General features: G+C 41.4%; 1 protein-coding gene across 8 annotated transcripts in view; it reads left to right on the top strand.

Moving 5' to 3' along the window:
- Positions 1-17,926, top strand: part of prkdc (protein kinase, DNA-activated, catalytic subunit) — a 243,012-nt gene that overhangs the window by 72,309 nt on the left and 152,777 nt on the right. For 7 of the 8 annotated variants that reach the window (XM_041189174.1, XM_041189177.1, XM_041189175.1 and 4 more), the window contains 8 exons: positions 680-813; positions 1,491-1,745; positions 4,057-4,283; positions 6,902-7,110; positions 9,971-10,094; positions 14,755-14,913; positions 16,396-16,599; positions 17,290-17,475. In XM_041189174.1, coding sequence (XP_041045108.1) covers positions 680-813; positions 1,491-1,745; positions 4,057-4,283; positions 6,902-7,110; positions 9,971-10,094; positions 14,755-14,913; positions 16,396-16,599; positions 17,290-17,475 — 1,498 coding nt within the window. The remainder of the gene's footprint in view (positions 1-679; positions 814-1,490; positions 1,746-4,056; positions 4,284-6,901; positions 7,111-9,970; positions 10,095-14,754; positions 14,914-16,395; positions 16,600-17,289; positions 17,476-17,926) is intronic. The other variant, XM_041189178.1, reaches the window with a different exon arrangement.

The raw sequence follows: 17,926 nt of genomic DNA on the forward strand, positions 1-17,926 counted from the left end.
GAAGCTGTGAGGATCTACTGTAAACTCCACACCATATAACATGCTATGGTAGAAACTGTTCTTAATTTGAAATTGTGCATGTGAAAATGCATTGCTATGTTGACTTTATGTGCTGTTGCTGAGTGATGTAGACCCGCAGATCGCAGCACCCCCATATAGAGTGGTGAGTTGTTGATTAGAGGTCAGGTACTTGCTCACAGGAAGCGTGAAATTGGGTTAGAAATTAACACACAAGTAGTTCCGACCACCAGTTCAAGAAGAGTATAGATAAAAATAAAAAACTGCGGATGCTGGACAATGCTGCCAGACCTGCTGAGTTTTTCCAGAGTATAGATAAGATTGTTATAGGCCACCTCAATATCTTCTCACTTGTAGAACTGTACATAAGACAAAAGAATAAAATATGAAGCAGTACCCAAGAGAAAAAAAACGCTTTTTGTTGATGGTGTGATAAGAGCTTTCTTTGTAAATTTAAGGACTGAAAAATTCCTAAATCCTAAATCCTATAACTGGAATCATCTAGAAACGAAAACCGCTCTTGGCATTCATTTTGTTCAATTAGTGTCTCTGGATATTCGTATCTTAGGACTGTGAGCAGGTAATTGTAAAAAAATAAAAAAAAAACAGAATTGTGACTGTACTGTATGTTCTTTATATATTTCACATTTGGTTTCCACAGGGGATTTTCCTCTAATCAGATGGTCTGTTTAACAGACATTGTCATGTGGCTGTTGGCTCAGTGTGGACGACCCCAAACAGAGTGTCGGCACAAATGCATGGAACTCTTTTATCAACTAGTTCCCCTTTTGCCAGGTGTGCTTTTTTATTTTTGAGAAGATCATCTATAGTTTTTTATTTAAAAAATGCCATCAATTTCTTTTATCTCTAATTTCATTTTTATAAAAATAGGAAAAAATAATAAAGTTGCATGTAACTTTGACATAGATGAAAAACTGTCAGCTGTAGAGTTTGTTTACTAGATACAGCATTTTTTTCCTTTTAATTGCTCTTTCCCTATTGTAGTTCATTTAGTTTTAGGGTCGTCCAGGATTGATTAATTCAACTGAGAGATCTCTTGAGCTTTTCTGTTACTTGTAAAAATAAACTTCAGGTGTATGAAGCTCTCTCCCCCTCAGAGGTTTCACTGGTCTCTTTGACTTATGCATGAACTATAGTTGAGATGCCAAGCTGGTGACCTGCTGCACTGGTGTCACTTTGAGCTGAATACTTCCAAGTGTAAGAATCTCTCCCTTCCTCCAGTTTTCATATCCAGATGCTTGGCTCCCACTTGTCATCTTCCAAAGCAATGCAGCTGTTGCTGCATCATTGTGATGGGGAAATCAAGCATACACTAGATTAGAAGTGGCATTGTGCATTGACGCCTCAGGACCATTGCATTGTCTGATTTTCCATCTGTTTCAAGTTGTTATGATTTTCAAGAATAAGTGATAACCAGTAACTCTAAGTGCTGCCTGTATATTTGTTTTTAGGAAACAAAACACCATCATCTTGGATGAATGAAATTATAAAGAAGAATGGTGTTTCATTTCTGGTTAATATGTTTGAGGGGGCTGGTAATGACCACGACAGATGTTCTGGGATCATTTTTCATCCCACATTTAATGATCTGCACGGGCCCTTCAGTGTAAGAGCTGCCCTACAGTGGATGGATATGTTACTGGCAGCTCTAGATTGTTACAATACATTCATAGGGCTGCATTTGATCAAACCCAATGAACTTCTGGGTGAGTTTGCATTAATATATTTTTCACATTCTATGTGCAGTTTGTAACTTGCTCCTTTGGACAATTAAAATATATTTCCTATGCTCATCCAGGTGAAGGCCTACATCTGAAATTTTTATCTATATTACTTCTCTGATAATGAATTTGCTGTGTTTTTCCAGCGTTTTCCATTCTGTCCATCTGCATTAATCCTATTGTATTCAAGCAAAATCACAACTAGTTTTTAATCATGGAATCTGTCTAAATTGTCCTGCTGTGGTATCCAGTTTGCCCCTCAAAATAAAAATCTTTACAAGATCAAGAATTCCCTACTACAGCAACAGCACTGTGATCTCCAGAGCAGCATTAGTATTTGGTTGAAAGTGGCAATTGGGGTGAATCATGGCTGATCAGTTCTGTGAACTGGGAGGTGAGAAAGAGGACAAAAGAGTGGTAGTACAAATTAAGATCGGGGGTAGAGGTGGCAGGAGGAGAAAAGAATGCCAGCATGAGCTTTATTGGAGGGAGCAGAATGACTGTCAGTAGGAACTGGTGGAGGGCTCTAAGGAATAGTGCTAATATTAATTTAGGGCGGAGGGAAGGATGCCAGTGTAAATTGGAGTGATCGGCATAGAATAGTGCCAGTGTGAACAAGACAAACACGGCATGAGGAACAACTTGCATTTAACACAGAAAAATGTCCTAAAGCACTTTACAGGTGCATAACAGGCAAAAATTGACAGAGTCAAAGGGGGAGATGTTAGTGGATGTGATGTTTTAGTCTTAATTAAAGGCAGATTATAGTAAGCTTCTTAACGGAGGAAAGAAGTGGAGAGGCAGAGACACTTAGAAGGAAATATGGAAATTATAACTAGGGCGGAGCTGTTTAAAGGTACAGTCACCAATGATGGTGTGAAGGGTATGGGGTGCATTAGAGGCCAGAGTTGGAGCAACATGTTCTTGGAGGGTTGTAGGACTGGGGAAGGTGACAAAGAGAGGGAACATGAGGACATGGAGAAACCTGAGAATGAGGATAAGAATTTTAAATTCAAGGCATTGGTGAACCAGGAGACAATTTACAGCACAGAGGATGAGTCGCACTTGTTGTGAGTTAGGATTCAGCAGGAGAATTTTGCGTGAGCTTAAGTTATTGGAGGGTGGATGATGTAAAGCTAGTTGGGAGAGAATTGCAATGGTTGAGTATGGAGGTGATAAGAGCATGGATAAAGGTTTCAGAGGCAAATGGGTTGATGCAGGGCAAAGATGGGTGACGTTAAGGAGGTGGTCTTTATCGTAGAGAGCAAATAGGGTTGGAAGCTCAGCTCAGGATTAAGTGGGACACAGATTATGAACAGCCTGATTTGGCCTATGACCGTGGCCATGGAGAAGATGAAATTGCTGACAAGGGAATAGAGTATGTGGTGGAGACTGACAACAATGGCTTGGTGTTTACCTATTGCTTAATTTGGAGGAAATTGTGGCTCATCCAGGATTGGATGTCAGGCAAACAGCCAGAAATCACAGAGGCTGTGAAGGGATTGAGAGAGTGCATGCGGAATCCGATGTGTTTTTCGAAGTTGTCACTAGGGGTAGCAATTGTTGAGAGATGGGAGGAGGTCAGTAATATTCCTTGAAAAACTCCAGAGATTTGGTGTGGAGCAGGGAGAGAGCCATTGCAAGAGATTATCTTGTTATGACTGGATGGTAAGATTGGAATTCTGCAAGGGGAGTCCCATTCACTTAGGCAGCAGAGGAGAGACTTTAGAAGTAAATAGCATAGTCAATCGTGTCAAAGGCTCTGAAGGCATGGAGAATTGCAATGAGCCAGCATAGTGATGGGGAGAAGAAGAGGACCTTCATCCCAATGTAGGGGTAAGAAGGTCAGTTCTATGAACTGGAAGGGAAATGATGGTTAGAAATGATTTTATTACACTTTAATAATCAGCTATGACAATGTTGAAATAAATACATATCCATGATGGTCTATAAATTTTGTCCCAATTTTCAAATTATAACTTCAAAGTTCCTGCAAATAAATAACTAGGGCATATCCTGTCTTTCATAAATCAATGTTATCCCATTAGTATTTCCTTTATTCTTGAATTGCTTCCTTAATAACATTGTAGCATGATTCTTGTTAAACATGTTAGACCAGTAAGTTTATCATTCTGAGGATCATTGCAAAACACTGTCCAGTGCAAGTTTTGGTCTGTCAGTGAAATTTTGTTCTAATGATACAACATGGGAGGGAGGGAAGGAAGAAGAATGGAAGTTCTTGATGAGCCTAAAGTCTGTACTTAATCTCATTGATGTTTTCTTTGGCCATTTTCAGAAACCTATCAGAAATCTGGATTAATGAAAGCCCTGCATTTCTTCCTGAAAAATCTTGCAATGCATGACATCACAGCTGCAGAGGAGTGCTCTGCTTATGGGAGCAAGGGCACACTTTTTAGCCCGAGAGAGAGAGAAGACTACAATTACAGTAAATGCACTATCATAGTCCGTATTATGGAATTTGTTAGCATGGTCCTGGAAGGTTGCCAGCAGGATTTCTGGAAGGTAGTAATTCATTTTTTTTTTACAGAACATGCTGGGTACTTGCAATTGATCAGATTGAGATATATAATTATTGGCCAGTAATATAGATAAAGCAACTTTTTGTTTTGCCCCATTTTTAGCCTTTTCTGTTCCAACAATTGGGAGTGTTCATCTTGAGCCGCCTGCTATATGCTGCACCAGTCTTCCCTTGCTCACAGGCAAATGTCTTAACTCTACACATCACAACTGTGATCTATTAACTGAAGTATAGGAGATTAAAGCCATGGACCCTGAACTCTACTGCTCAAACACAGCTAACTCACTATTTGAGTTATTGGAGAATGTTTCTTATCTACCCTCTGGTCTTGGTGTAGCATCCTTGCCTGCAGGATCACTTATAATCAGCAACTGAGAAATGTGGAAGAAACCAATTCTGACCCTTTTATTTTCCTCTTTCTCCTCCTGTGGGGAGCTACCCGGACTCTTCAAACAGTTAGGCTATGAGTGAGAACTGTATTCTGGCGTTAATGGCACAAACTTGTATCCTCCTCACCCATGTAGTCCAATGGAGCTCAAGTGTACCTCACTGTACAACAGTGTTGAAACACAGGACTAATTTCAGAGTTACCAAGTGTTTACAGCACAGAAGCAGGCTGCAACAGGTTCAACAGGTATGCACCTGTGTTTATGCTCCTCACAAACCACCTCCTTCACCTCTTCAAACCCCATCAGCATATTCTGTTATTCCTTGCTCCTTCATGTGCTCATCTAACTTCCCCTTAAGTGTGTCTATAATCATGGTAAGAGATTGGCACTGTAATTGAATTTGAAATGTTTTCTATTTGATCAGGCTGTCCATCTGCACATTATTTGAATATTCTGCTGGTGTTGCTGTGAATTAAAGCTGTGCTACATTATTAAGACATGAGTTATAATGAATTCATACACACAAATAATGAAATCTGTTTGAATGTTTACAATGGAATCAATCTCCTTTGTAATAACTAGCATATCAAGGTTTTCACCTCATTTTTAAAAATTTAATCTTGGGATGTGATTGTTGCTGGTGAGGCCAGAATTTCTTGCCCATCCCTAATTTCTCGGCAGCAAGTGGTGGTGAGCCGCTTGCAATCAAGTCACTTACCAGGCCATTTCAGAGGACCTTTAAGAGTCAAATACATTGGTGCGTGTCTGGAGTCACATGTAGGCCAGGTAAGGATGGTAGATTTCCTCCCGAGAGGGACATTAGTGAACCAGATGGTTTTTTTAACGACAGTCCAGTAGTTTCTTGATCATTGTTAATGAGATTTTATTTCAGATTTTTTAATCAATTGGTTTCATAATTGAACTTGTGGGCAGGATTTTCCCTTCATCGGGCGGGCCAGCCAGTGTGAAAGGCGCGCTGAAACACTCAGCATTGCCACGGTGGGGGCTGGAGGAGGGCGAGCATGGGGAAGCATGCACTGAGAGCTCCGAGGGCACAGAGCTGCCTCAGGGAGCTGAAGAATTGGACACTGACAAATAAAGATATTAAAGATGAAAGAAACATGTCCCCACATGTGACTCAATCACATGAAGAAAGACATGTTTGAAAGGATGGCAAATGTTTTTTTTTTACTGATTTTTATATTTGCTGCTGGAAACCTCATCCTGCCTGTGGATGAGGTTTTGTGAAAAGTGCAAAGGTCACCTGGCCTATTCTGCCTGCCAACAGAACGGTGGAGTGGGCAGTGAAATGTACAAATTAATTAATACTTCAAGCGCCTTAATAGGCCTCTTAGTTGTCGGCAGATGTGCCACTGACTCTTGCGCGTGCCCGCTGACCGAAAGATCACGAGAGTACATGATGATGTTGGGATGCTCGCCCAACGTCATTGAGTGTGATTTTATGCCTGATCAGGTCAGGTGCACGCCAGCCTGACGAACATAAATTCCTGCCCTGTGTCTTTGGAGCATTAATCCAGTCTCTGGATTCCTAGTCCAGTAACAGCGCCACTGTGCTACTTTGTCCCCCTCATATCAGTGCTCAATTGGGTGAAATTCTGATCTTATCCAAGTGATTGCTGACCAGATGAGAAAATGAAGTGAATTTCTATTTTTGACACCCGCTGTCAGTTAGGGAAGCTGGTGAATACCATCGCCTGGATGCTGTAAGGGAACAAAATTAAGTAATTCCTCGCCATGATATGCCTAGCCAGAGGAAGATTGAAACATTTTTTGTTTAACCCTACTCCTTAAACCTAATCCCAGAGGAACATCCTTTATTCCTCTGAAAACATGTATCTCTTACACTCACCACCTTGCCACCTCTGAGGTTATCTTTCTCGTGCAGATTGTGCCGTGGACTTATGTCATGAATGAGATACGAAATCAAAACTTAGTAGCCCTAATGAAGTCATCAGTAGCTCCCTGATTATGGTACTGCTCAAATTTGATATTGACCAGCTTCCCCTACATCACAGAAAATTAAATATATCATGACGGAAATAAATTTAAATAAAGACTCTCAATTTCCATTCATTAAATATAAATGTACCAAAATGGATGTATTGAATAGTTTGATCTTGCATTTTGCTTTTCTTTTTGGTTGCGGAAATTATACTTTTTGAATTTTTATTGGATTTTTCTTTTCCTTTCAGGTGCTTGAGGAAGACTTATTAAATTCCAATCTGTTTGAACTTGTAGTAATAGTAGTGATTGATCCGCCGAGTATTGGATTTAATATGGCAGATGTACAAGTGATGAAAAGTCTACCAGATATCAATGTGAGGCTTTTGCAAGCAGTGCTAAGATCGCCTTATCAAGAAACATTAGAAAGCAGCACGAGGAAAAGAATTACATCTCAGAGGTAAGATGGGAAATGCTGCTGGAGTAAGAATAATGAGATAAATTGCAACTTAGTTTACAAATTTGTAATGTGCTAAGTAATAAAGTGCATTTATATAGCACCATTAACATAAAAGAACCACTGAAGGCACTTTATAAAAACATATTCCAACTAAATCTATAGCAAATTGGGACAGGAATGGTTGGGGTGGTAATGAAAAGATTGATCTAAGAAAAGGGTTTCATGCTTAGTCTTAGAGGAGATAAGGAAGGCGGAGATGCTTAGGGCATGAATTCCAGAGCTTCAGTCCTAGATAGCTGGTGGCATGCTGTCAAAAGTGGGGCGAAGGGAGTGGGGAATGTGTAGAAAGCCAGAGTTGGAGGAACGCGAAGGGTTGTAGAGCTGATAAAGATTATAGAGATGGGGCAGAATTTTACATCCCGCGAGTGGGCCCGCACCCAACCTGATCGGGCATAAAATAGCGAGCGATGACGTCGGGCGAGCGCCCAAATGTCATCACGCATTTGTGCAGTATTTCGGTCAGTGGTCATGCGTAAGAATTGGCAGTGCGCCTGCTGACAATTAAGAGGCCTATTAAGGCCATTAATCAATTAATTAACTGTTATTTTTCGCTGCCTGTCCAACCTTATGGTTGGCGGGAAATCAGCCAAGCGCCCTTTGGAATTTTGAGGAAACCTCATCCCAAGGGCAGGATGAGGTTTCCAATAATAATTAAAAATGCTTGGGCAGAATTTTTATCATCAGCATGTTTAGGTGAGTGATTCTTATTTGTGGAATTTTTCTCTGGGATTTTAAAATATTTATTTAAGGGTTTAAAATCCTTCAGCTCCCTGAAGCAGCTCTCTGCCTTCAGGGAACTTTTATCCCCACCACCAGTATCTGCACTGACTTTAGTGCTCTCCCTCCTCCTATCCCCACTCCAGCAGCGCTGAGCTTCTCAGCACATGTTTCATGCTGGCTGCCTGTTAATTGGCCGGCCAGTGTGAAATTGCGGGGGCGGGGGGCAGCAGCCTGTTTTCCAGTCGCTTCCGGGCCCGCCCACCATGCCTGCCCGACGACCTGAAAATCCTGCCCATGAGGAGGGGAGAGATCATGAAGGCATTTGAACACAAGGTTGAGAATTTTAAATTTGAGGCATTAGTTAACTGGGAGCCAAAAGAGCACAAGGGCTATGACTGAGTGAGTAAGTGATGTGGCTTCGACCTACATTATGAGCTCAGGTTTATGAAGGAGAGAGAATGGGAGACCAGCCCAGTGAACGTTAGAGTAAATGAGCCTGGAGGGCACTGTGAGATGGATGAGCGTTTCAGCAATAGATGGGACAGAAGTTCAGCTTGGTGTTAAATCAGATGCCAAAATCGTGAGTGATGTGGTTCTATCCATGACCAATGTTTCCTCTCTTTTCTCTCTTGTACATTACTCCTTTGTTGCACTGAGTGGTGTGTGGTGGCTTGCTGTGTGACCTAGACATTGTTGTGACAGTGGCCAGGGAGAAGCATGGAAATTGTAGCATGAGAGCAGGTTTCCCTAGGTTTTAACCTGGATTATAGTGAGCTAGTTTATTTTATCCTAGCAAGAAACGAACTTAATCCCCTTGGATTAGGAAGTGCAAATAAGAAGCCAGGATTCCCAGCACTGTTTGGCATGCAGGAACTCACTATTTGGTACATATATTTTCCCATTTAAAGCAGGTTCTAATAGCTTGTTTTCGTTTTAGCATGGTTTTTAAATTAAGAATGTTCCTCAATAGCACTTAATGACATTTTCATTTTAGTGCAGTTACGGCACATGCGCAGCACCTTTTAAAGGCAATCTGCTGCTTGCTGCCTCCCTCCCTGACCTTCCTAACGCAGCCCTCCTCGCTGCCTCACTCTGTGGCTCTCATACACCTCCTCCCTCCCTGGGCCTCCCACTCACCCCCTCTCCCTCCCGCTGGCTTCCTCCGCCCTCTCCTGGGCCCTTGCTCAAGTTTTGGGAGAGGGAAGCGGCAAGTTGGATGGTTGGGCGGGGTGGTGGAGGGAATTGGCGAGCATGAGGACTGGCGAGTTGGGAGAGGCAGCAAGTGGGAGGGTTGGGGAATGAAGCAGCGCATCAGGAGATGCGGCAAACTGGAGGTGGGTGTTGTGAGCAGGAGCTAAGTTGCAAATTAGTTTGTTTTTTGAGTAAATAGAATTTTTGGGTCCGTTAGGTTCAAGGTGGCAAATAGGTTGTTAATGTGGGAATTACAGGTCACGAACATAAACCACCTTTATTACCTGTTTTCTTATGGAAAAGTGATTTTCGTTTAGTTCACTTTTGTTTGGCATGCTGTATATTAGGAGCACATTAGGCCTGTTAAATAAGGGGTGGCTGTATGCAGCAGGGACTGCTGTTTTGGCATGTAGTGCCACTGCTGGGAAGAGTGAATTTTGCAAGACTCATCAGGATATCTGGAAAAGGAAAACCAATGAGGGAGGAGAATCATTCTTAAGTTATTCTAGTGCATTGGCTGGGGCATTTACTGAGGAGGCATGTGAGCATCGTCCATAGAAATGTTTGCACCCTTCAAAAAATGAATCTGCAGAGAAAGGTGAGGAGGAAATTCATGGAAGATATTTTTTAAAAAAGTATTATAGGACTTTAAAAATTATAATAAATGCTCAAGATAAAAAGCTCTGTTATCTTCTGAAAAGGTGATTAACATTTCAGGTTGAAACCTTGCATCAGAACTTTATTTTAATAAAAATGCTGACAAAATGTTAACCCATTTTTTTTGCTTTCAGGTGATAATTGATTGTTTCCAACACTTTGCTGGAAATCTGAAATAAAAACATTTTCATGTGTTTTAATTTGTAATTTTATGTTTTAATGTGTGAGACAGCATTGAAGAGCTGTGCAGTGTGGATCTATACAGAAGGGCAGATCATGACAAATTGAGCTCCATCCTGTTGGCATGCAAACAATTACACAAGGCCGGACTTCTGAAATCTGTACTGAAGTGCCAGGTAATCTTTATCACAAAGTCAACTGTACAGTGTGAATCAAGAGGCACAGGCTAATGCCCTGGGTATATGGGTTCAAATCCCACTATGGCAGCTGCTCAGTTAATAAATCTGGATTATAAAGTTGGTCTCAGTAATGGTGAGGAAATCTGCCACCCTTACCTGGTCTGGTATACATGTGGCTCCAGACGCTCAGCAATGTGGTTGACTCTTAAGTGCCCCAAATGGACTGGCAAGCCACTCGTTTCAAGGACAGTTAGGGAATGGGCGACAACTGCTGGCTTTGCCAGCGATGCCCACATCCTCTGAAAGAATAAAGAAAGAAAACAGGTCTGAAGTGCCTGCTCCCATGTAAGAAAGAAGAATTAGTCTCAGATATACAAAGATTGCCGTCTCCCCCATTAATAACTGAAGTTCCTTCAATCCCTGGTGGCAAAAACAAGGGAGACCTAGGAGAGCAGAAAATGTCACTAAAATTAAGGTAATGTCTAACAGGAGAAATGAGAGATACAAACCTGAATTTAACTTGTGGGTGATTGTCATGTTGGCAGGGACTCGGGCAAGCCGCAAACTTTACCGATTTCTGCAACATGTAACCTGGGAGATTTTAACTCCCGAGCTTCATGTCAGTCTTTAGCTCAATATCAATGGAAAATAGTAACTGGCTGGTAAGCAGGAGGGGAATGTAGGCTGGGACAAAGCCACCTCCAGAGACCAAAGGCAGTCTGGTAAGCGGTTGTGAGAACCAAGAGGTGGATGAGAGAAGCTCAGGGCGGGGAAGGTGTTCTGTGTCCCACAAAAAACATTGAAAGAACGAAGAACTGGGTTCTTCTGGCCTTGGCTCCTCTTCCTGCTATGTTGGCCTGCAGGGAAGCCAGAGGCCTCCCCATCAAGGCCTCTGGTTAAACTTTACAGTTGATGTTTCTGGAGCTTGATCTGCATAGCTAAAGAAAGGCCACATGGCTTGAATTAGGAACAAAAACAAAAATACCTGGAAAAACTCAGCAGGTCTGACGGCATCTGCGGAGAGGAATACAGTTGACGTTTCGAATCCGTATGACCCTTCATCGGAACTTGAATATAACTTGCAGGTTGACGCGGTAGTTAGGAAGGCAAATGCAATGTTAGCATTCATTTCGAGAGGACTAGAATACAAAAGCAGGGATGTGCTGCTGAGGCTTTATAAGGCTCTGGTCAGACCACATTTAGAATATTGTGAGCAATTTTGGGCCCCGTATCTCAGGAAGGATGTTCTGGCCCTGGAGAGGGTCCAGAGGAGGTTCACGAGAACGATCCCAGGAATGAAAGGCTTAACATATGAGGAACGTTTGAGGACGTCGGGTCTATAATCGATGGAGTTTAGAAGGATGAGGGGGGATCTGATTGAAACTTACAGAATACTGAAAGGCCTGGATAGAATGGATGTGGGGAAGATGTTTCCATTAGTAGGAAAGACTAGGACCCGAGGGCACAGCCTCAGAGTAAAGGGAAGACCTTTTAGAACAGAGATGAGCTGAAACTTCTTTAGCCAGAGAGTGGTGAATCTATGGAACTCATTGCCACAGAAGGCTGTGGAGGCCAGGTCATTGAGTGTATTTAAGACTGAGATAGATAGGTTCTTGATTGCTAAGGGGATCAAAGGTTATGGGGAGAAGGCGGGAGAATGGGGTTGAGAAATTTATCAGCCATGATTGAATGGCGGAGCAGACCCAATGTGCCGAATTGGCCTAATTTCTGCTCCTATGTCTTGTGCCTTATGCCTAATTGGGTCTGGTTTGAACAGGTTAAAATCAGAATCTGAAGAAATGCAGTAGATCTCCGCAGATAAGTCCCAAGCGTGTTTTGCCTGTTGGTTTTTTACTGCAGAAAGTGCTATCCCTAGATTTTGCTCCTCCAAGTTTCACCATTGTAAAGGCTTTCCAATCTGTGTAAATAAATGAAGTGATTGTCATTGAAAAAAATTGCACCAGTAAATTCTGTGGGGAGAATTTTCTCCCCGTTGGTGGGGGTTGGGTGGGTGCAGGCCTTTGCACAGCTGATCGCCACCTGTGATTGGCTGGGCACCGCCATTTTACATGGGTGGGCCAATTAAGGCCCACCCAGCGTGGCGCGCGCCCGGAAGCGCTGCCCGCTCCCTGCATAAGTGGGGCTGGCCGGGGGTTGTTGCCTGAGTTGGGACCTGCGCTCTTTTGCGCATGCACGTGAAAGAACGCCGAAATCTCCTAGGCACAGAGCTGCCTCGGAGATTAGTTTAAGTTTAAATAATTATAATAAAGGAAAAGAATTTTTAGGGATGCCCCCTCATGTGAAGCTGTCACATGAGCTGGGACATGTCTATGAATTTTATTTAAAAATTTTTCAAACCCTTAAAAACCTTTATGAAACCTCATCCCATCCGTGAATGAGGTTCCATGAAAAATGCAAAGGCCACCTGGGCTCTTTGCCTGCCCGCCAACCTTAAGGCTGGATGGGCAGCTCAGTTTATTGTTTTAATTGATAGTTAATGGGCCTTAATAGGCCTTTGACAGTTTGGTGGGCCTGCAGCCAATTTGGGTGCGCACCTGCCAAATTGAAAATCTGAATGATGTGCGGTGACATCGGGACACCCGCTTGACATCACCGTGTTTCATTTTACATGTCAGCGAGTGGGCCCCGCCCCTGCTCGCCAAGCCGAAGATTCTGCCCTGTTTGAGTGATGTGATGACTCACTGGGGATATTGCGCTGTAGTATCAAGCCCCACTGTTCCCTGAGCTGTGACAAATGTGAGAAGTTTAATCAGACCACCAAATTGCCCCAATTCTACCTAACTGTCTAATTTAGGTTAAAAGAATACGAGCACCAGGTTTGTAAACTTAACAAGTAAATAACTGTTTATTAAACAAATTGTCTGTAACCTGTGGCAAAAGAAAGAAATATGAACTGCTAACTTTTAACTCTATAACGTAAACTCTACCCCTTCTTAAACCCTTATACACAAGCACGTACACAAGACACACAAAACAAGGATTTTAAGGGTGAGATAAAACAGTTCAATAGCACCAGTCCGGAGTACAGGATTAGATGGGTTGACTTTGATTGCTTTCTCTCAAATTTCTTGCAGATTGCTGTGGCTGACACTTGCAATCTGTGGTTCTCTGGTTGAAAATTGTTTTTAATGTCTCTACTGGTGATCCCCCACCCCCGATAGGGGTTTCTCAAAAAAAGCAGGATACAGCGATGTGAAGAATAGCCAGTTAGCTACTATGGCAGGAGTACTGGAGTCTTAAAAGCACAGGAGAGAATAGGTTTCAGGTCTTTCCTCCTTTCAGGCTAGATCCAATGCACTATCCTCAAAGAGATCCTGGCCACTTGGTCAGGAGCCAATCAGAACGCTGTCGCTAGGCAGTTCCCTCTTAAACCAGGTCTCCATTTCAACACTATTCTGTCCAACCTGGCACACGCTTTTCCATAATAGCAACTTTGTAGATTTTCTTATTCCTGCTCTAGTGACAATCTCTTTTAAACTGCAGCCATGGTAGTTTTTAAAGCCAAAGTTCAAAAAATAAAAATATGTTCTTTACAGTGAGAAATGTTAAATATTTACAGATTAAGAATTTGAACCATGAGTTATTTAAAAGCGATTTCATTTCTGCATTCTGTTCAGTGTATTTTTACAATGTGCTGCTTTTTTTTTTGCTCAATACTCCTTAATATTCCAGTAAGAAAACAGCAAAAAGAATTGTACTACAATGACTTTAAAACCAGAAAACACAAGATTAAACCAGGTATCTTTCAGAATAAAAGGTCTTTTGGTCTGCTACGGTTGTTACATCCTGAATCAATTGCTGTTGAGGCTATTGACCAACGTTACTGGCTCTTTTTGCACCCAACAGATCTGGAGCCTTTCTCAAAATCATTGATTTGCTTATCATTCCTCTCAATGTACTACACACTAGATCATAAGCCAACAAAAGGCACGTCCACAACAACAGTATCCCAACTAACTCGATGAGAATGACAGAATGTGCACTTGCCCATCTCTCCACCCACTTACGGAGGGACCGCCAATTTACAGGATATGTGTGTGATATAGGAGGAAAAGGAAAGTTGAATATTGACTCACTGCAGCTTGCATCTCTATCTCTAATAAATAGTTTCAGAGCAATGGGAGAGCAATTTGCATACCTCCAATCGAGTGAATGATAAGCAACCTTGGGGAAGGGGGGGAATACATTTTCAAAAACTAAGGAAAAATGAAAATAACAACCAAACAAACTCTTACATGGGAATGCATGAATTGAAAATAAAAGATTTTCCTCTTCAGCCTTTGGAGATGAATAAATAGCTTGTTCGGTTGAACTATTTTTGAGGAGAAACAGAATCATATCCTTAAAAATTGCTAGTTAATCTGATGCATTGAAAATGTTTTGACAATGATGTGCATAATTTGCAACCTGAGAGTTTGATGTTGAAGTTATTAAATGAATATTTTACATGGCCAAGATCTTGCAGTCCAGTGTTTATAGATGAAAGTTGTTTTTCGTGTCAATCCTTCAGCTAATCTCACCCAACAGTATTGACCAAATTTTGTTTTTATCCAGATTGAGAGAATCTTTTGGTTAATTTGGCATTTACATATTGGTCCGGCGTTAATGTTTTTAATACCACTGTTATTTAATACAGACTGGGAGTATTGGCCTGCCACTGAATTCAAAGCTTTTATCAACTGTCTACAAAGGAATTGCCCCTGGAGATGAGAGGAAATCGCTCCCATCAATAGATGTCAGCAGTAAGATGTTAGCCGATGGGCTATTACAGCTGTCATTCTCCCTTGGTGAGCAGGTCAGTGAATGTGCTATGATTCGTAAAAATGTATTTTACCAGCAGCAGGTGGACACTTCACCATGTGGAGAGGCTGCCAGATATACCCTGGTGCCCTCCTTGCATTCTCAGGTGCGGGTCCTTCTGACCGAGCACCTTGTGGCCCGTGGAGGATGCACCCCCACCAATGTCAAGTGCTGCCCCCTTAATAGCATCTCCCGCCAGCCCTCACGAATGAGCCCTATTCCCCTCGCTGGGACCTATCTGAATGACCCTGGCTAGTCTGACTGTTCTCATCTTGGTTCCTGGGTCTTCATCTATTTTGCTGCTGCCACCTAATTCAGTTCCTTGATGAAAGGTAGAAAAGGTTCTGTTACACCTTTGCTAGAAAACTCTTGAATCCCCCCTCCCACCGCCACTATCTCTTGCTGCAACCACATGAAAGTAGGTGCACGATGGAACTAAGGGGTACACAAATAAAATATAGAACAAAGAGACGACAAGACAGCACAATCCCCCTCTATTTAAAACTTATAAATAATATGTAATTGATTGAGAATTTAATGAACTCAACCCAAAAACATGATCAATAGATTTTAATACAAAATGAAGAGTGCAGTAGATCTTTCCTTTCAATTTCGTAACTTAAGGAGACCTGCATTTTACAATGTATTTTAATTATTTGTACACTGCAATGATCATAATTGTGCAATTCTTTAATAATTTTATACTTTAATTTTATTTTAGTGATTGTCTAAAAACTGTCATGAGTTATGATTGCTTGTTTTGTTTGTATCCTCATCACAATTCGGCACTTGCCACCATGATGATTTTTTTCAATAAACCAATTATCTAAATGTTCCCATCTGTAGCCAGTGTCCCAGTGGCGATATTGGGGCTGACGAGTGCCAGCGATCCAGTTGGTTGGCAGCTCTTGAGACTGGACCTTGTCCCTTAAAGGGATGGGAACCCTGAATGCAGGCAGTTAATTGCCTGCTACATGTAAAATTGAGTCGGGTCTCCATAACCGGGCGAAGCAGGGTTTGCCTTCACTATCCAGGTGCAATACTTGGACGTGTTCTTTTTGTTTGCACATTCATGTCCCTTTGGCTGGTTGCAACAGGTGAAGTGCTGACTGTACCCAGCCAGCCCATGCTTGCAAAACTCAGAACATAGTGCCCAACATTAGATGTGATTCTGCGACTGGACAACACTTACTAAACAATCTTGATTATGCATTCCTAAATCTCTCTACCTCTCTTTCCACCCTAAAACCTATCTCTGTGACCAAGCCCTAAACTCTCCTTAGTGTGTGAAATTTTACTGCTCCGGTGAAGGATTTTGGGATGTTTTACTTTATTAAAGGCATTCTATAAATGCAGGCTGCTGATGTTATAATAGATCAGTTTAGATTTGAATATGATTTCTGACTGAAGTTTTTAATATTGCTGGGAAATAAAGTTGAAACCACCTGATTATTCTCTTGTGTCTTGATCCCTGTAGTGTGAGGAACTGATCTCCTTGCTATTGAACACAGTTGAGCTATCTGTACCACTGTCAGGGGCATCCCAGCGACACTTCATCAGTTTTTCCCATGGTGAATACTTCTACAATTTGTTTTCTGAAACCATTAATGGTGAATTACTTAGAAATCTTAACTCTGCAGTGACCCAATTAATGGGATCAGCAAGCGAAAACTCTAAAATGGTAAGCACTATTCAAATTACAACTGGATAACTTGTTAACTATTAGTAAAGGTGCCAATTAAGGCAATTTTTTTTCTCAGTATACCAGAAGATATCCTGTGGTGTTTCTCATTGTTGGTCAGAGAATGCTGTTTTGTAATAGCTGGGAAATGATACACAATATATTAAATAAATAATACTATAATGCACAGTACTGATGAAGTATTTTCAAGTATAGTCACTGTTGTAATATAGGTTAAGGTTGACCCTGATTAGTATTGATTTGTTTGAAACCATGATAGCTCCTGTTTCTAATTTACATAGGTCATGCTCTTGTTTTTTTCTTTTAAAATCTTAATCGTGTTTTTTTTTTAGAAAGGCTTCCTATGCATAGCCCAGGCAAGCTAGCTACAACAGTTGTTTATGTTGCCTCATATCATAGGATCTGTGAAGATGCCCAGTGTAGCAACTCTCAGATGTAAAAGCTTAGTATAGCTCAAACCAGCCAAGAAATTGGGATGTGTGGATTAATTTTATGGTAATTTATTACAGTATGTATGTATATGCTGTCAGCAAAAAAAAAAATCAAGACATGGAGAGAGGTGTACAGACTTGAATTTATAGATTATGTGGTTGCCATAAGATTTTTTTTAGCCATTTCACACTCTGGCTTTGAACATTTACAATGCTCATTTCTTTCACCTTTGTTTAGGTGAGCACTGTTCTGAATGGAATGCTTGATCAGAGTTTCAGAGACCATACTGTACGAAAGAAGCAGGGTGTTCTCCTGGTTAATGCTGTACTTACAAATTGGACAAAACTTGATTCGTGGTGGTCAAAGGATTCGATTCCTGAGAGCAAGATGGCTGTCTTAACACTGCTTTCCAAAGTACTTCAGGTATATTATTATTGCCGACAGCCTCTAATATATGTGAAGTAATGCAATCAGCATTTGAAATTTGAGCCCCATGGCCGAATGTACCCACACCTTCAAAAGCACATTGTTGTTTTGGAGAGAGTGAGGAGAATGTTCCTTGTTACTAGAGGAAAAATTAAGAGAAGACATGATACACGTTTTATTAGTTCTAAAATAAATGTATTAATATTGTGCATGTTTGTACTTAGCCTGGTTTAATAAATAACCAGCCTATATTGTACAGTCTTTTCTGAAGAGTTGATGGGGTGGCAGCCCTGCTCTCAGCCGCCCAGGTCACATGATCCTTTCCTTAAACCTTTCCACCTTTCTCCCATAACTTTAAAATCCACTCCTTTGTCAAGCTTTTGATCAGCCTTCATGATATCTCTTACCTCGGTTTGGTCCAATTTTCCAATTGCTCATTTTTGTTGGA

Source organism: Carcharodon carcharias, chromosome 6 (genome assembly GCF_017639515.1).
Source record: "Carcharodon carcharias isolate sCarCar2 chromosome 6, sCarCar2.pri, whole genome shotgun sequence".
NCBI classification, from domain to species: Eukaryota; Metazoa; Chordata; class Chondrichthyes; order Lamniformes; family Lamnidae; genus Carcharodon; species Carcharodon carcharias.